Source organism: Apium graveolens, chromosome 5, assembly GCF_009905375.1.
Source record: "Apium graveolens cultivar Ventura chromosome 5, ASM990537v1, whole genome shotgun sequence".
NCBI classification, from domain to species: Eukaryota; Viridiplantae; Streptophyta; class Magnoliopsida; order Apiales; family Apiaceae; genus Apium; species Apium graveolens.
The window spans coordinates 145,297,366-145,310,364 of record NC_133651.1 but is presented as its reverse complement, the minus strand read 5'-3'; the positions used below and the strand labels follow the sequence as shown (position 1 = coordinate 145,310,364).

At 32.5% G+C, this 12,999-nt stretch overlaps 1 protein-coding gene across 1 annotated transcript; it reads left to right on the top strand.

Annotated features, from left to right (window-relative positions):
- The first annotated feature begins 5,769 nt into the window (after positions 1-5,769).
- On the top strand, positions 5,770-11,232 carry LOC141724550 (autophagy-related protein 18b). The gene is made up of 11 exons (XM_074526726.1): positions 5,770-6,160; positions 6,239-6,312; positions 6,727-6,800; positions 6,899-7,008; positions 7,672-7,763; positions 8,715-8,827; positions 8,949-9,068; positions 9,435-9,580; positions 9,921-10,034; positions 10,434-10,499; positions 10,803-11,232. Exons 1-11 carry the CDS (start codon positions 6,102-6,104, stop codon positions 10,924-10,926), a joined length of 1,092 nt encoding a protein of 363 aa, XP_074382827.1. The 5' UTR covers positions 5,770-6,101; the 3' UTR covers positions 10,927-11,232.
- Positions 11,233-12,999: the final 1,767 nt, after the last annotated feature.

Here is a 12,999-nt window from a genome sequence, read left to right as displayed (position 1 = left end):
AAGTCATACTTAATTAATATTATAAATAATTTGAATTATGTTAATATAATTTAAATCCAATTTAAATTAAATAATCCTTCAAGCATTTTTTGTGTGTGACCATATAGGTTATTATTACGTTAGAAACGAATTTTAAATCTAATTTAAAATTGTAAACAATGAGTGGCATCTAGTAATACATCATTGCTACCCAAGTAATGATAATTCAATCGGTGATCGATTTAACCTTTTGTGAATAATGTACAATGTAATATAATCTCTTTAACCACATATTATAGATTAAACTAGAGGAATGTAATGTGTCATCCTCATCAATGTTTAATCCAGGTTTCCTTGATCAATGAGTAGACTATCATATCAAATCAACATTTGAGTGTGGCCATGCATTTCATAGTCTAGCTCACACAAGAGGCCAATAATATTACTCTTAAAATTAGGAGGGTTAAATTATTTTTAGATCATTCATATTTCTCATACGATTCATAATATACCCAAAATACCTTTTTATCATACCCGGTCAAAGGTAACTTTTAATGTAATCAAAGTACATTAATTCTCGTTTTCAAGTTTAAGGACCATTACATCATTATCACAGTGAGAATTACTTATGACAGAATATACATGTAGAATCTCACATTGGGTCTGTCCAGCACCACGTACATTTACATATGTCTGTGCTTTTGACTTTAATATCACTATACCTATGATCAATGAGATGTGATCATCAGTCAACAAACACACCAGTCTTAATGCATTATTATTGTCCTTTAATAATAATACTTGACTAGGGACCTTTAGGAATATTGATACTATTCTCATAATCTCATTTCTAAGTCACGTACTTAGAGATATAGAATTCATATCATATTCTAAGGACATTTATTAATCTAACATTTATGTCGCAGTAAATTATGAATTAATAAATTATAAAAAGGAATAATCAATAAAACATAAATATTAATAATCCAAATGTCTTAAACTAAAGATCATAGTGTTGTCTCTAGGGCACAAACACTAACAATCTTCCACTTGCACTAGAGCCAATCACCCATGTATCTAATACTCATTGAACTAGTATGACCATCGTGCTTCTGCTGTGACAAAGCCTTAGTCAGTGGGTCTGCAACACTATCATTACTATGCACTTAACATTTATATCTCCTTGATCATTAATCTCATTAATAAGGTGATATCGCTTAAGGACATGCCTAAAAAGTCTCCTTGGTTGTTTCGAAAGCATCAATATATTCAGCTTCCATTATAGAATCATCAATGTTCTTGCTATGAACTATTCCAGCTAACATAACTTATATTTAGACAAAATACAAAATATACATAAACACATAATCATCCTTTTCTATCCAAAAATTAGGTTCAGAAACTAGCATAAGTGTAACCCTTTACAACTAGTTCCTTATCTTCTCTATACACCAAAAATAAATCTTTAGTCCTCTTTAGGTACCTAAGAATATTCTTGAAAACTATCCAGTGACCCTCACCTGGATTAGACTGGTATCTGCTCGTCATGCTCAAAGCATACGAAACATCAGGATAAATACATATTATTGTACGCATTCTCAATCTAATTACTGACGCATCTGAAATTTTCTCAAACGACCCTTATCATCTAATGATTTAGGGGCAATTATCTTTTGTGATCACTATCCCATGAGACATTGAAGCATGTCATTTCTTTGTCTCTTGCATCATAAAATGATGCAATACTTTATCTATGAATGTATTCCGACTAGGTCGATTAATCTCTTCAATCTATCTCTATAGATCTTGATCCCTAATATATAGGTAACATCGCCTAAGTCATTCATTGAGAAACTATTTCTCAACCAAGTCTTAACAATTTGTAGAGAAGGTATGTCATTCCATATATGTTTTATGTCATCTACATATAATACTAGGAATGTCACATGGCTCCCACTAACCTTCTTGCAAACACATGTTTCATCTTCATTTTGAATAAAGCCAAACTCTTTGACCGTTTCATCAAAATGAATATTCATTCTCCTTGGGGCTTGCTTCAATCTATAAATAGATAGAAGCAACTTACAAACCATCTTAGCAAACTTTGGATCGACAAAACCCTCAGGTTGTATCATATATACATCCTCTTCAAGGCTATCATATAAGAAAGAGGTTTTGACATCCATTTGCCAAATCTCATAGTCAAAGTAAGCAACTATTGCTAACAAAATCCTGATAGACTTGACCATAGCAACTGGTGAAAAATTCTCATCATAATGTATACCATGAATTTGTATTATGATTCCTTATTCATTTATAACATATAAACTAGATTGATTGTGTAGTTGTGCAGTATATAAGCACAAATTAGGTTAACACTATATGTGTCGTGCGTTATTTTATTATACACATAACCTAGCAGCTTTCAAGGATATTTGTTCACCTTTTGAGACAGTTGTGTAATCAATTTTTATTTATCAATATAAAAACCGTTCTTCATTGTTGAGTATTTATTTTGAATTGATTGTTAATACTGTATTCAACCCCCCTTCTACGGTATACTTAAAGTCCTAACAAGCTTTTAAGCTAATATTTTACAGAGGACTTCCTCACTGTATAATTCAGCTACAGACCAAGTTTCATAATTTTAAATAATATGTAAGAGCCTCATTTTGACTCTCAAATTCAGTACTATGTAGCACTTTTGGCTATATCGACTACTTTTACTAAATCAGACTTTTCTTTTAAACCGTAAATCGTCTCAGCATGATCTTGTATATGGTTACAAACTAGAAAACAAGCTCTTTACATTCATGGTCATTGGTGTTTAAAAATACCCATAGTTTGAAAAATTTCTTAAAAAAAGTCCTAAATGCGAGCGGACATTATAAAGGCTATACGCATAACGATTCCTGAATTTAACTACATTAAATCCATTAATCAACAACCCAATAATCAAATCAACCAAGTTTCTCTCAAGGCCAGTTTATAAACTCTTTTAAAACTTCATAAACATTAACTAATAACAATTAACAATTAACCATCAAGATTTAACAATCGAAACTCCATTCTCCAAGAATCATGTTATACTTGAACACATCTTGTAACTATGCTTAAAATTTAAGAAAATATAAAGGGTGGAGGAGGTTTATACCTTTCTTGAATCCTTAAACATACTAACAAGATCTTGTAAGCCTTGACTGTTAGGAGGTGTCCCATACCGTTTGTGGAAGGGGTAGTTTGCTAGTATATAAGTAGCCAGATAACTCCATTAGTATGAGGACTTTTGGGAGTTACCCAAAACCAAATTCATGCGGGCTCGGCTTAAAGTGGACAATATCATAATAATGAGAAGTTAGGCCTGATTAGCAAGCCCAACAAGTAGTATCAGAGTCGGGTTGTAACGGTCAATAACAATCTCTATGGACTCCCAGATGGATCTAGGGACCTAGGAAGAGGCAGATGGGCTAGCCAGTATGGGCTCAAGAAAAAGGCATGTGGGCCTTCCAATATGGGCCTAGGGGAGTCGGAAATCCACAAGGATTCCAGTATGGATCCAGGGGAACAAATCACACAATCAGATGGCAGATTCGGCATGTGTCGAGTCCGATGTGTGAAAGGGGAGATTGTTAGGAGTTGTCCCACATCATTTACGAGAGCAAATTGCTAGAATATATGCACCTAGATAACTTCATTAGTATGAGGTCTTTTGAAATATGCTCAAAAACAAATATGTGCAGCTCGGCCTAGAGCGGACAATATCATACTAATATGAAGTTAGGTCTGCTTAGTAAACCCAAGAAGTGGTATCAGAGCTATGGTTGAAATGGTCAGAAATAATCTTTAACGGGCTACCAGAATGGACCTAAGAAGCGGCAGATGGGCTACCCCAGGATGGGTTTAAGGGGAAGACATGTAGGTCATCCAGTATGGGCCTAGGAAGAGTTAGAAAGCCAGAAGGATCCCTGAATGGGTCAAAGGGGAGCTATATCACACAATCAGTAGGCAGATCCGACAAGTGTCGAGCCCGATGTGTGAAGGTGGGATTGTTAGGAGGTGTCTCACATCATTTGTGGGAGGGGCAGTTTGCCAGCATATAAGTAGTCAAATAACTCTATTAGTATGAGGGTTTTTGGAAGTGACCCAAAAATAAAATCGTGCGGACTTAACCCAGAGCGGACAATATCATATTAATGTGGAGTTAGACTTGCTTAGCCAACCCCAACATTGACTTATATTTATCTTTCTTAAACTTGCAAAAGAATTCAAGAAACTAATTAGTAATTTTCGAAGCCACTATTCACCCTCAGCGTTAAACATTTTTCAAAAATTAAACATTTCATGGATAAGCTTGAAATTTGATACGTACCTTATATATGATATGAAGGAGCTATGGTTCAAATTTGGTGATTTATGAATAAGAAGAACATGAGTTTTGAATTTTTCTTTCCTTGATGTTCTTGAATGGCTAAAGGGAAGAAAATGGACGGGGAGAGTTTCTTGCTTGGCTTCCGTTGTAAGTTTGGTGCATTTGTGTTTGTATATAGATATATGATTAGATTATTGGCTGGTTTTTTTTTATCGTAGGTAACCCGCAGCCGCTACCCTTCGGGTGCGCACTGGGTAAACCCTACGGGCTCACGCAATAGCCTGCAAACCACGTGAACCAAGGTAAACCGCATTTAAGCGACAAGCTCTGACTCAGGAGGCATAATCATAAATTCTTCTCTCGGGGGATCCGAAACTATGACCAAAAGGACAATTTTCCTCTCTTTAACCAACTGGAGCCAACCCTTTACAAGCTATAACCATACTTTACACTATTCACTCACTATTCCATGTACTATTTTAATAACTAGTATAGTTTAACTTTTAAACTTCACATTTGTCTTCCTAATTGCATCGGTTAACTTCCAAGGTTCTAATTGCATAGTGTGCATTGATTTAAACTTGTCAACGTATGTATAATACTTAATTCCTTTATTCTAAGCTCGATTAATTCTCGTAAACGATTTTTATTAGCACTTTTTACCCTTACGTGAAATTCACTTTTATCTCCGCAATTGAACTTTATTTTTCACCTATCTTTTAAATAACCAAGAACACTCGACTTATTACGTCCCACCAAATTTGGTAAATCAAGGTACGTGGTATATCCATCTACTTCCGCCATCTAGAGGACATGACAAATATAATTTCTTGTTTCCTGAGACAGATTTGTGCTGAAAAAGATTGACGAGTTATAGGATCATAATTTATCCATTTTTTAATTTGTGAGACTTAAAAATTACATTTTAATTAAATTTAGTATTTTTAATAAAATATAATGTACTTTTACAAAAAAAACTATGATTAAATAATTATATTATCATAAATGTAAAAGGGTTTGTCTAATGTGGGCATACTAATCACTAAAATCTATGAATTTAGAGAATTTTGATTGGTAAAGTTGTCGTGAATTTCGGGCCTTCACCACTATTAGTAAGTGAAAGCCCATCAAAACAAGTCAAAATTATAAATATTTGTATTTACTGTATGTCTATCGGCACATTATAGAAAAACCGAATATAAAATTGTTAAAAGTCTGAAATTTGCTTATTTCGGGTCATATTCGGTTCAGATAATATATTATTCGGTTTTGATAGTTCCAATTTATGATCAGTTCTAATATTTTGAATCATTTTTTATTAAATTTCCGGTTTGGGTAATTTTTGTATCGATTTAAATTGATTTTCAGATAATTATCAAATTATATGATTCGAATCACCGTTTGAATCTCGATTTTTGATTATTTGGATTCAAGCTCATTTTGCGGAGTCCAGCCGTGAGCATAAAATTGTACCGGAATGGAAACGGAATGGAAGTGACAAAGCCCAATAATATTTGCAGCGAAAGCAACCTACTTTGCCCAAGATCAAATCTGGCAGTATATAACATCGATGTTTTTTAAACACGAAGCATATGTAAAGACTTGGATTCGCAAAACCTCTATTCATTCTTTGTGAATTTCCTTCCTCTTGTCATCATCTCATTGACTTCTTAGACTTTTACATACATACGAACTACAGCTGCTTGTGTAAATATATATTTTGATTGAAGTGGGGTTTGCTTGCAATTCAGCCATGGCAAATTCTTCAACTTCCAACCCTATTTTATGTGCTTCCTTCAATCAAGATAACAGGTTCTCTCTCTCTCTCTCTCGTTTGATAAAATTGTAAATAGTTAGTCGTGTTAATAAAGTTTTGATATTTTGTTGAAGCTGCTTTGCAATTGGAACAAGTGATGGCTTCAGATTATTTGACGCAAATACAGGCCGCCTTCTTTTTGAAAGAGGTTCAATCAATTTCCTTTAAGCACTACATTTTAAGTTATGTATTTGGTATGCCACATGACGTACTTGTTGATGCATTGGATATCTAACCACCCTGGTGGGGAGTGGGATTGGAGTGATCGAGAGAGGATTCGAAACCCTGACTTTTAACTATACGGGGAGGGTGATCGCCACTTAATTCATGCTGTTTGTATTAAAAGTTATCATTGTCGAGTCAACAAGAACAAATCAAGTTTGATCATTGAAAACTTGCAATGTGTTTATTTATATTTTTTTAAGCTTACAAGTTTCGTAAAACGGATGTTTTCCCACTATCTTGGGATCACTTATGTTGACTTTTGATTTTTTAAAGAATTTGAATAAGTTCACGAGTTCATTTTAAAAAAAAATCATACTTTTTTATTTTTCTGTTTTAGCCATTGGAGCCTTTAGAATTGTCGAGATGCTTTTCAGCACAAGTCTTCTTGCTATTGTTGGAGCTGGTGAACAGGTATGCTACTTTTTTCTCTGAGATCATGCAACTCCAGCTTTGTGCTTTTAGTGAACTATTTGCATTCGTCACTTATTCTTTGTATTTGGATATTGCAGCCCTCTTTATCTCCACGCCGTTTATGTTTGTTTAATACTACTACTGGAATGGCACTCAGAGAACTAAATTTCTTAACTTCAATTGTTTCTGTTCATGTTAATAGGAAAAGGTAAGATTTTATTTATTAGCTCCATTGAATTAAATAAAGGTAATTGTTTGGTTCACTAATTATAATGATGTTAAAGTAAATATCCATTGTGGTGTACCTGCATATGCGAGATGTTGAACTATCAGAAATATTGTCTTTGTAGCTATTTTATTAGGATTTGAGTGTCTTCATTGTTTGAAGTATTGTACTTTGGTTCTAGCTTATCAACTGTTTGGTTTATGCATTGCTTGCTTCTTCTTCTCTCCTCATGCGAGCTCAAGTAAATAGTGGGTGAATCTTACCATGCTTGTGATTTAGGTAGGGAAAATGTATGCCTTGTCATTCAGTGAAGCTTACCCCGCTACTAGATGTCTGTTATGTTACGTTTCACTAATCCTGTTACTCTACGATTCTTGTTTTGATGCTTTACCAAAAATTTTGAAAAGCACACTTTTGGAAGATGCAGTTTGTGGCATTAGCATCAAATAAAAGAAATTGTAGGGCTTTAATGCAGATTATTGACATTATAATATTAATCGATTATCGTTCTGTAATCTTAGAAGGGTAGTCTACATTTTCCATTAAAAAAGGAATGTGCTTAGTAAACATGCTAGACCTATCTACAAAGAAAAGGCGTTTGTCAATTTTCAAATATTACTTATTAGTGTATTCTGATTTATGCAGGCTTATTGTAGTTCTACAGGAGAACACTTACATATATGACATAAACAGTCTAGCTATCCTGGACACAATTGATACAGTACCAAATATAAAAGGTAAATTTGCAACTATTTTGTTTACAGTTTACTTAAATGCTTATTGCATGGCCAAGATACTCTTTACTGGAACTATCTATACTCTTTACTGGAACTATCTAATATGTATTTGTCTTTCTGTTGTGTGTCATGTTGATCACTGTTTAGCTTTTATTGTCTATTTTATTCTCCACAATAATAAAGAGAGACCACTTGGTCAAATCTTGACAACTTTCTAAAGGATTCACACATAAGTTTACCTCTGATAACTTGATACATTTTCTATTCTGTGATCTCTTAACTAGAACTACTTTTCCAGTCCGATATTAAGCTTACTCATACTGGATGTGACCTGTCAGGCAATGGAGAAAGAGAAAAGATACATGAAACATGTAAATAGTGAAATCTGATGAACCACTAAAAGATTAGCAGACATAAGCTAACTGATCAGAAGGCATGTATGAAGTCTAAGTACATAGCTCAAAAGAATAATTGGACTTTGTAGATAATGGAATAACAATATAAGATATAATCCATTGTACGAGAGTCTTTAATTAAACAAACAAATTTGCCAAAGCTCATGAAAGTAGTAAAATTTTCAACTACTGCGATGATGATGGCATTTCCAGGCCTGATACTCTGCTGAAATTTTTCATTTTTATCAGCATAATTACAACTGGAATGAGCTTCTATTGCTGTACGTTTAAACCAAGTTATTTCTCCGAATCAAATTGTGTAGCAGTTAGCCAGTACCCTATTCCCCTTTAAAATTACAATATATACCTATTTACCTTGCATTGTTACTTACAAGCATATATGTTAAAAATGATACGATAGCATAAGAATTGCTTATATAATCGTTATAATACAACATGCAATACTGTTGCCAATGAATTAAACAAAGTTGTGGTTAGAGTTTACTGGTTCTAAGATGTACTAATTTTTTTGCCACTACAAATTATTTGTTGGCAGGACTGTCTGCATTTTCCCCTAGTCTGGATGGTTGCTTTTTGGCTCTTCCTGCAAATGCAACCAAAGGATCGGTGTTAGTCTACAATGTCATGGACCTCCAGTCCCACTGTGAGGTTATGCTTCATATATATATGTTGCTAGATAGATGTGGATGGGATTGTGTATCTTTACACTGTTACAATTTAATATCTCCTCAATCCAATGCTCACTTTCTTTACTTAATTTAACATACAGATAGATGCTCACAAATCGCCATTGTCTGCATTAGTTCTCTCTTCAAATGGAATGTACTTGGCAACTGCATCTGAACAGGGGACCATAATCAGAGTTCATCTTGTTGCAGAGGCTACTAAGGTGATGCTGCCAACTTGTTACTTTTAGACAAGAAACTACCATTATAAAATTTTCAGTTACCTAATTATAGATGTTTTCACATACTGCTGGACTTGCAATCCCAAATTATATAAAGATCATTGTGTTACTTTTACATTAAAGAGTTGGACACAAATGGTAGACTGCATTCATTAACCCAGCCTCCTCCCTCCTGAATTCCCACCCTAATTAATGTTCCCTTGCATTAAATCAGTAACATATTCTAACTCATAATATGAGTTTTTGTCTTTACATTTAATCGTTACCTCGTAATTTTTTTTAAATGTCAAAGATGTAGATTCTCTCTTTCCATTGTCGCGTGATTCTCAACTACTTTGTATTTAGCAGTCTTATAGCTTCCGAAGGGGTACATACCCATCAACTATATATTCCTTGTCATTTGGTCCAGCCACCGAACTCCCAGACATACTTGCAGCCACAAGTTCTTCAGGCTCCCTACATGTTTTCTCACTTGGGTTTGCTATAAATCAAAGGTGATACCTTTATAGTCCAATCTTCTTTCTTGTAGAAAGTTAATTTTTATATGAGAATAATGTTCTTGGTTGTAATCTCTCTTACTATTATAGGCAATTATGTCTGCAGCATAGCAATTATAATTGACATTCGTCATTCTATCTCAGTCTCTCTTTTAAACTTTGTATAACAGTGTAATCCCCTTGTTTGGATTGTAGTTATTTACTCCACTTTAAACCTGGAATCACTATTTGGATGCATATTTATAACCACATTTAACTAGCATATATAGCTCTTCGGATAGATTCAAAAGTACACCTATTCAAATTTCTCTGACATACTTCAGTTTAATCTAACCAGAGGCAGAAGATCAAATAGCTTTCTCGGGTCGTTACTACCTAATTCTGTCAGTGATTCGCTGGATCCAGCTCATCACCGTATTCTTCACAACGCTGTTCCAGCTGGAATTAGAAGGTGAATTGATTTTTGCAAAACACCAAATAGTTAATATATGATTGTGGTGGATGAGTGACCGTGTGTGTGTGTGTAGGAGTCCTAATCAAGCTGACATAATATCTTCTTAAATAATATCATGGAAATTTTTTCATCATGGAACCATTTACGTTAATGATTAACATAGTGGTAATGTTTTAAATTTTTTTCTGAATAGTATTATATTTTAAGGATATTCTCCTTGACTCTGCCAAATTTTAAGTTTACTAATATAATTGCTATTCTTGGCTGGGATTCTGCCCCTGATTTAAAAAATTAAAAATGGCTATTCTTGTGGGAATACACATATAGAATAATGTTGTTCCCTTGTTTGTTATCTTTGTTTAATAAATACCTAACGAGGACTCCATGTATCTGTAGTTATGCAGTGATACGGAAGGTAGAGAAAGTTGCAGACAAAAGTCCATCTGAGGCCTTGGTTTGTAGGTAAGTTCAGTCGACAATCTGCTCATGTCTTAGTGTTTTCTTTCGCTTTATGCTCCATATTGTCATTTTGCAACTACTCCTTGTTCATTTCATTACATTAGTATATTATCTGGTTGCAATTTGAATCATCATTAAGAGGCCTATGGCTCAAACAGATTCCTACTTGGAAGGCTTCTTATATAGCTTCTTACCATTGTCCTTTGGTCATTCAGTTTGTTATTTATTTGTGACTCACGAATTGTTCAGTTCAAACTATATGTATCTAATATGTTTATATTATCTTCTAATTTTCTAATCTCTCAGAGCCACTATATCTTTGATAACGTACAACGGATACTTTCTGGAGTACATCTCAAATATCAACCAACACGGCGAATGTTCATGGAATTTGGAACGTGAATTCAATTTATTGACAGTTGTACAGTAGAAGTTCACCAGCTAACTTGATATGTACCCGCCTATTTGGGATGCCTCTTACACCTCTGGGTTGGAGAAGTGACACAATTGCATGTTAACAGGGGGTTATCATTTTTTTCTGTTGGTTGTATAATATTGTAATTTGTAAATAGAATTTTTCTAGTTTATATATTCTGTGTAAATATCAGTTACAAGTTGTCCGTAAATCAATTTTCCCCACCTAATCAAATTTTATATTATGGAGTCATTTGAAAAGTGGATTAGTGGTGAAATTTGTGTAGAAGCCGTTTTTTTAATGTAAAACCGGTTTAGATTTTCTTTTACTTCAATATAACTAACTTTATGTTTAAGCCATCAATACTTTCCGCTAGGCTTGTCACTGATCGAGGAGGTGGGGTCCGTTCTGGTCCAAACCCGAGTCTTAATAGGTGATTAAGGTGGATATGAATTGTATTAAAATGAAACGATCTGATAATAGTCCGATACAATAGGGATCTGATCCATTTAAAAGTGGATAGGATTTTCACTCGTCCAATTCCAATAAAGACCCGATCCGAACTATTAAATTTATATATTTATAAATTATAAATTATATATATATATATTACTATTATATAAAAGACAAAATATTGAAAGTTTTAGTACGGTACCTGTTTTTTGGTACACGTTGAATTTAGTGAATTATTATTATTTTACTTAAAGTTTTATTAGCCTTAGTAATCGAATTATAATAGAAAAAGAAATAAAAATTGTTTTCAACTATAACACGTTACCTTTTTTATTCCTTTCAATTAAAAGACCTTTTAAATATCACGGACAAGTTTATTTAATAAAATAAAATAATTATATTATAACCACCAATAACTAATAAATTACATTTTTCAGCTACTTAATTGTTTATTTTATTTAAATATTGTTTTACTTATGACTTTGTTGAACTCCTTGACTTTAACAATCCTTAAATTTTTAACTGATTTATAAGAACAAATTAACATCATCATCCTTATTCCTCGACAACAACAATCTCATTTAATCGTTTAAAACAATGCAAAACCCCTCTGTTCTTAAAACAATGCAAAAGTCAATACCATTTGGACCTCTAACTAATAGTTGTCGCAGATATATTTTGTGCAGATCCACGGTAAAAAATATTTATTTTATATAATTTTTACTATTAATGTAAAGAAAAATATATCTAAAGTAAGTATTATCATTACAATTCAATTACATAAACAAAATAAAAAAAATTATTTGATTTTTGAAATCGAATTACTTATCTATCTATATTATTATATTAAATACGAAACTTTACGGTTCTTCCTTCAATTACATTATTTCCCTTTCTTAAAAAAAATTAATATCTTACTAAATTGCCCTTACTTAATTAATATCAAACCAATTACCTTTATAAGTAAAATACGTTGCTATTTTTATTTTCACCAACTAAAACAACTCTTTTTCTACAAATATTTTAGACAATTCCTTCTAATTTCTACCTTTTTTAAGTAAATATTGTCTTTTTTATTTTCTCCAATTAAAATAAATCTTCCTCTAAAAATATAATGGACAATTCTTTTTAATATATATTGATTATCTATCAATCAATCTATCTATCTTATATACAATTTATCTATTTATACTATTATATTAAAGACGAAATAATGAAAGTTTTGTTAGTAGTCGGTCTGGTCATCGTAATTATAATAATATTTAAAATAAAACACTCTCATAAATAGATTACTATTCACAGTATAATTATATAAATACATATAAAATTGTAATATGTCTAATGGTTTTGATTTAAATAAAATAATTTATAATATTAAATAAAATTATACTACTGATCTGATCCTAAATAAACTACCTACAATAAGTTGGATTTGCAGCCTCACATTAAAATAAAATAAAAAATACTAATAAAAATTTGAAAGCAAATTTTTTTGGCCGATATAATGTCATCAAGCTAAAACAAAAAAAATAAACGAGTTAAAATAAAATAAATTGTAAGTAAATTCTTTTGGCAGATATCATATCATCAGACTAAAATAAAATTATACATATTAGCAATTTGGTCTAAAACATT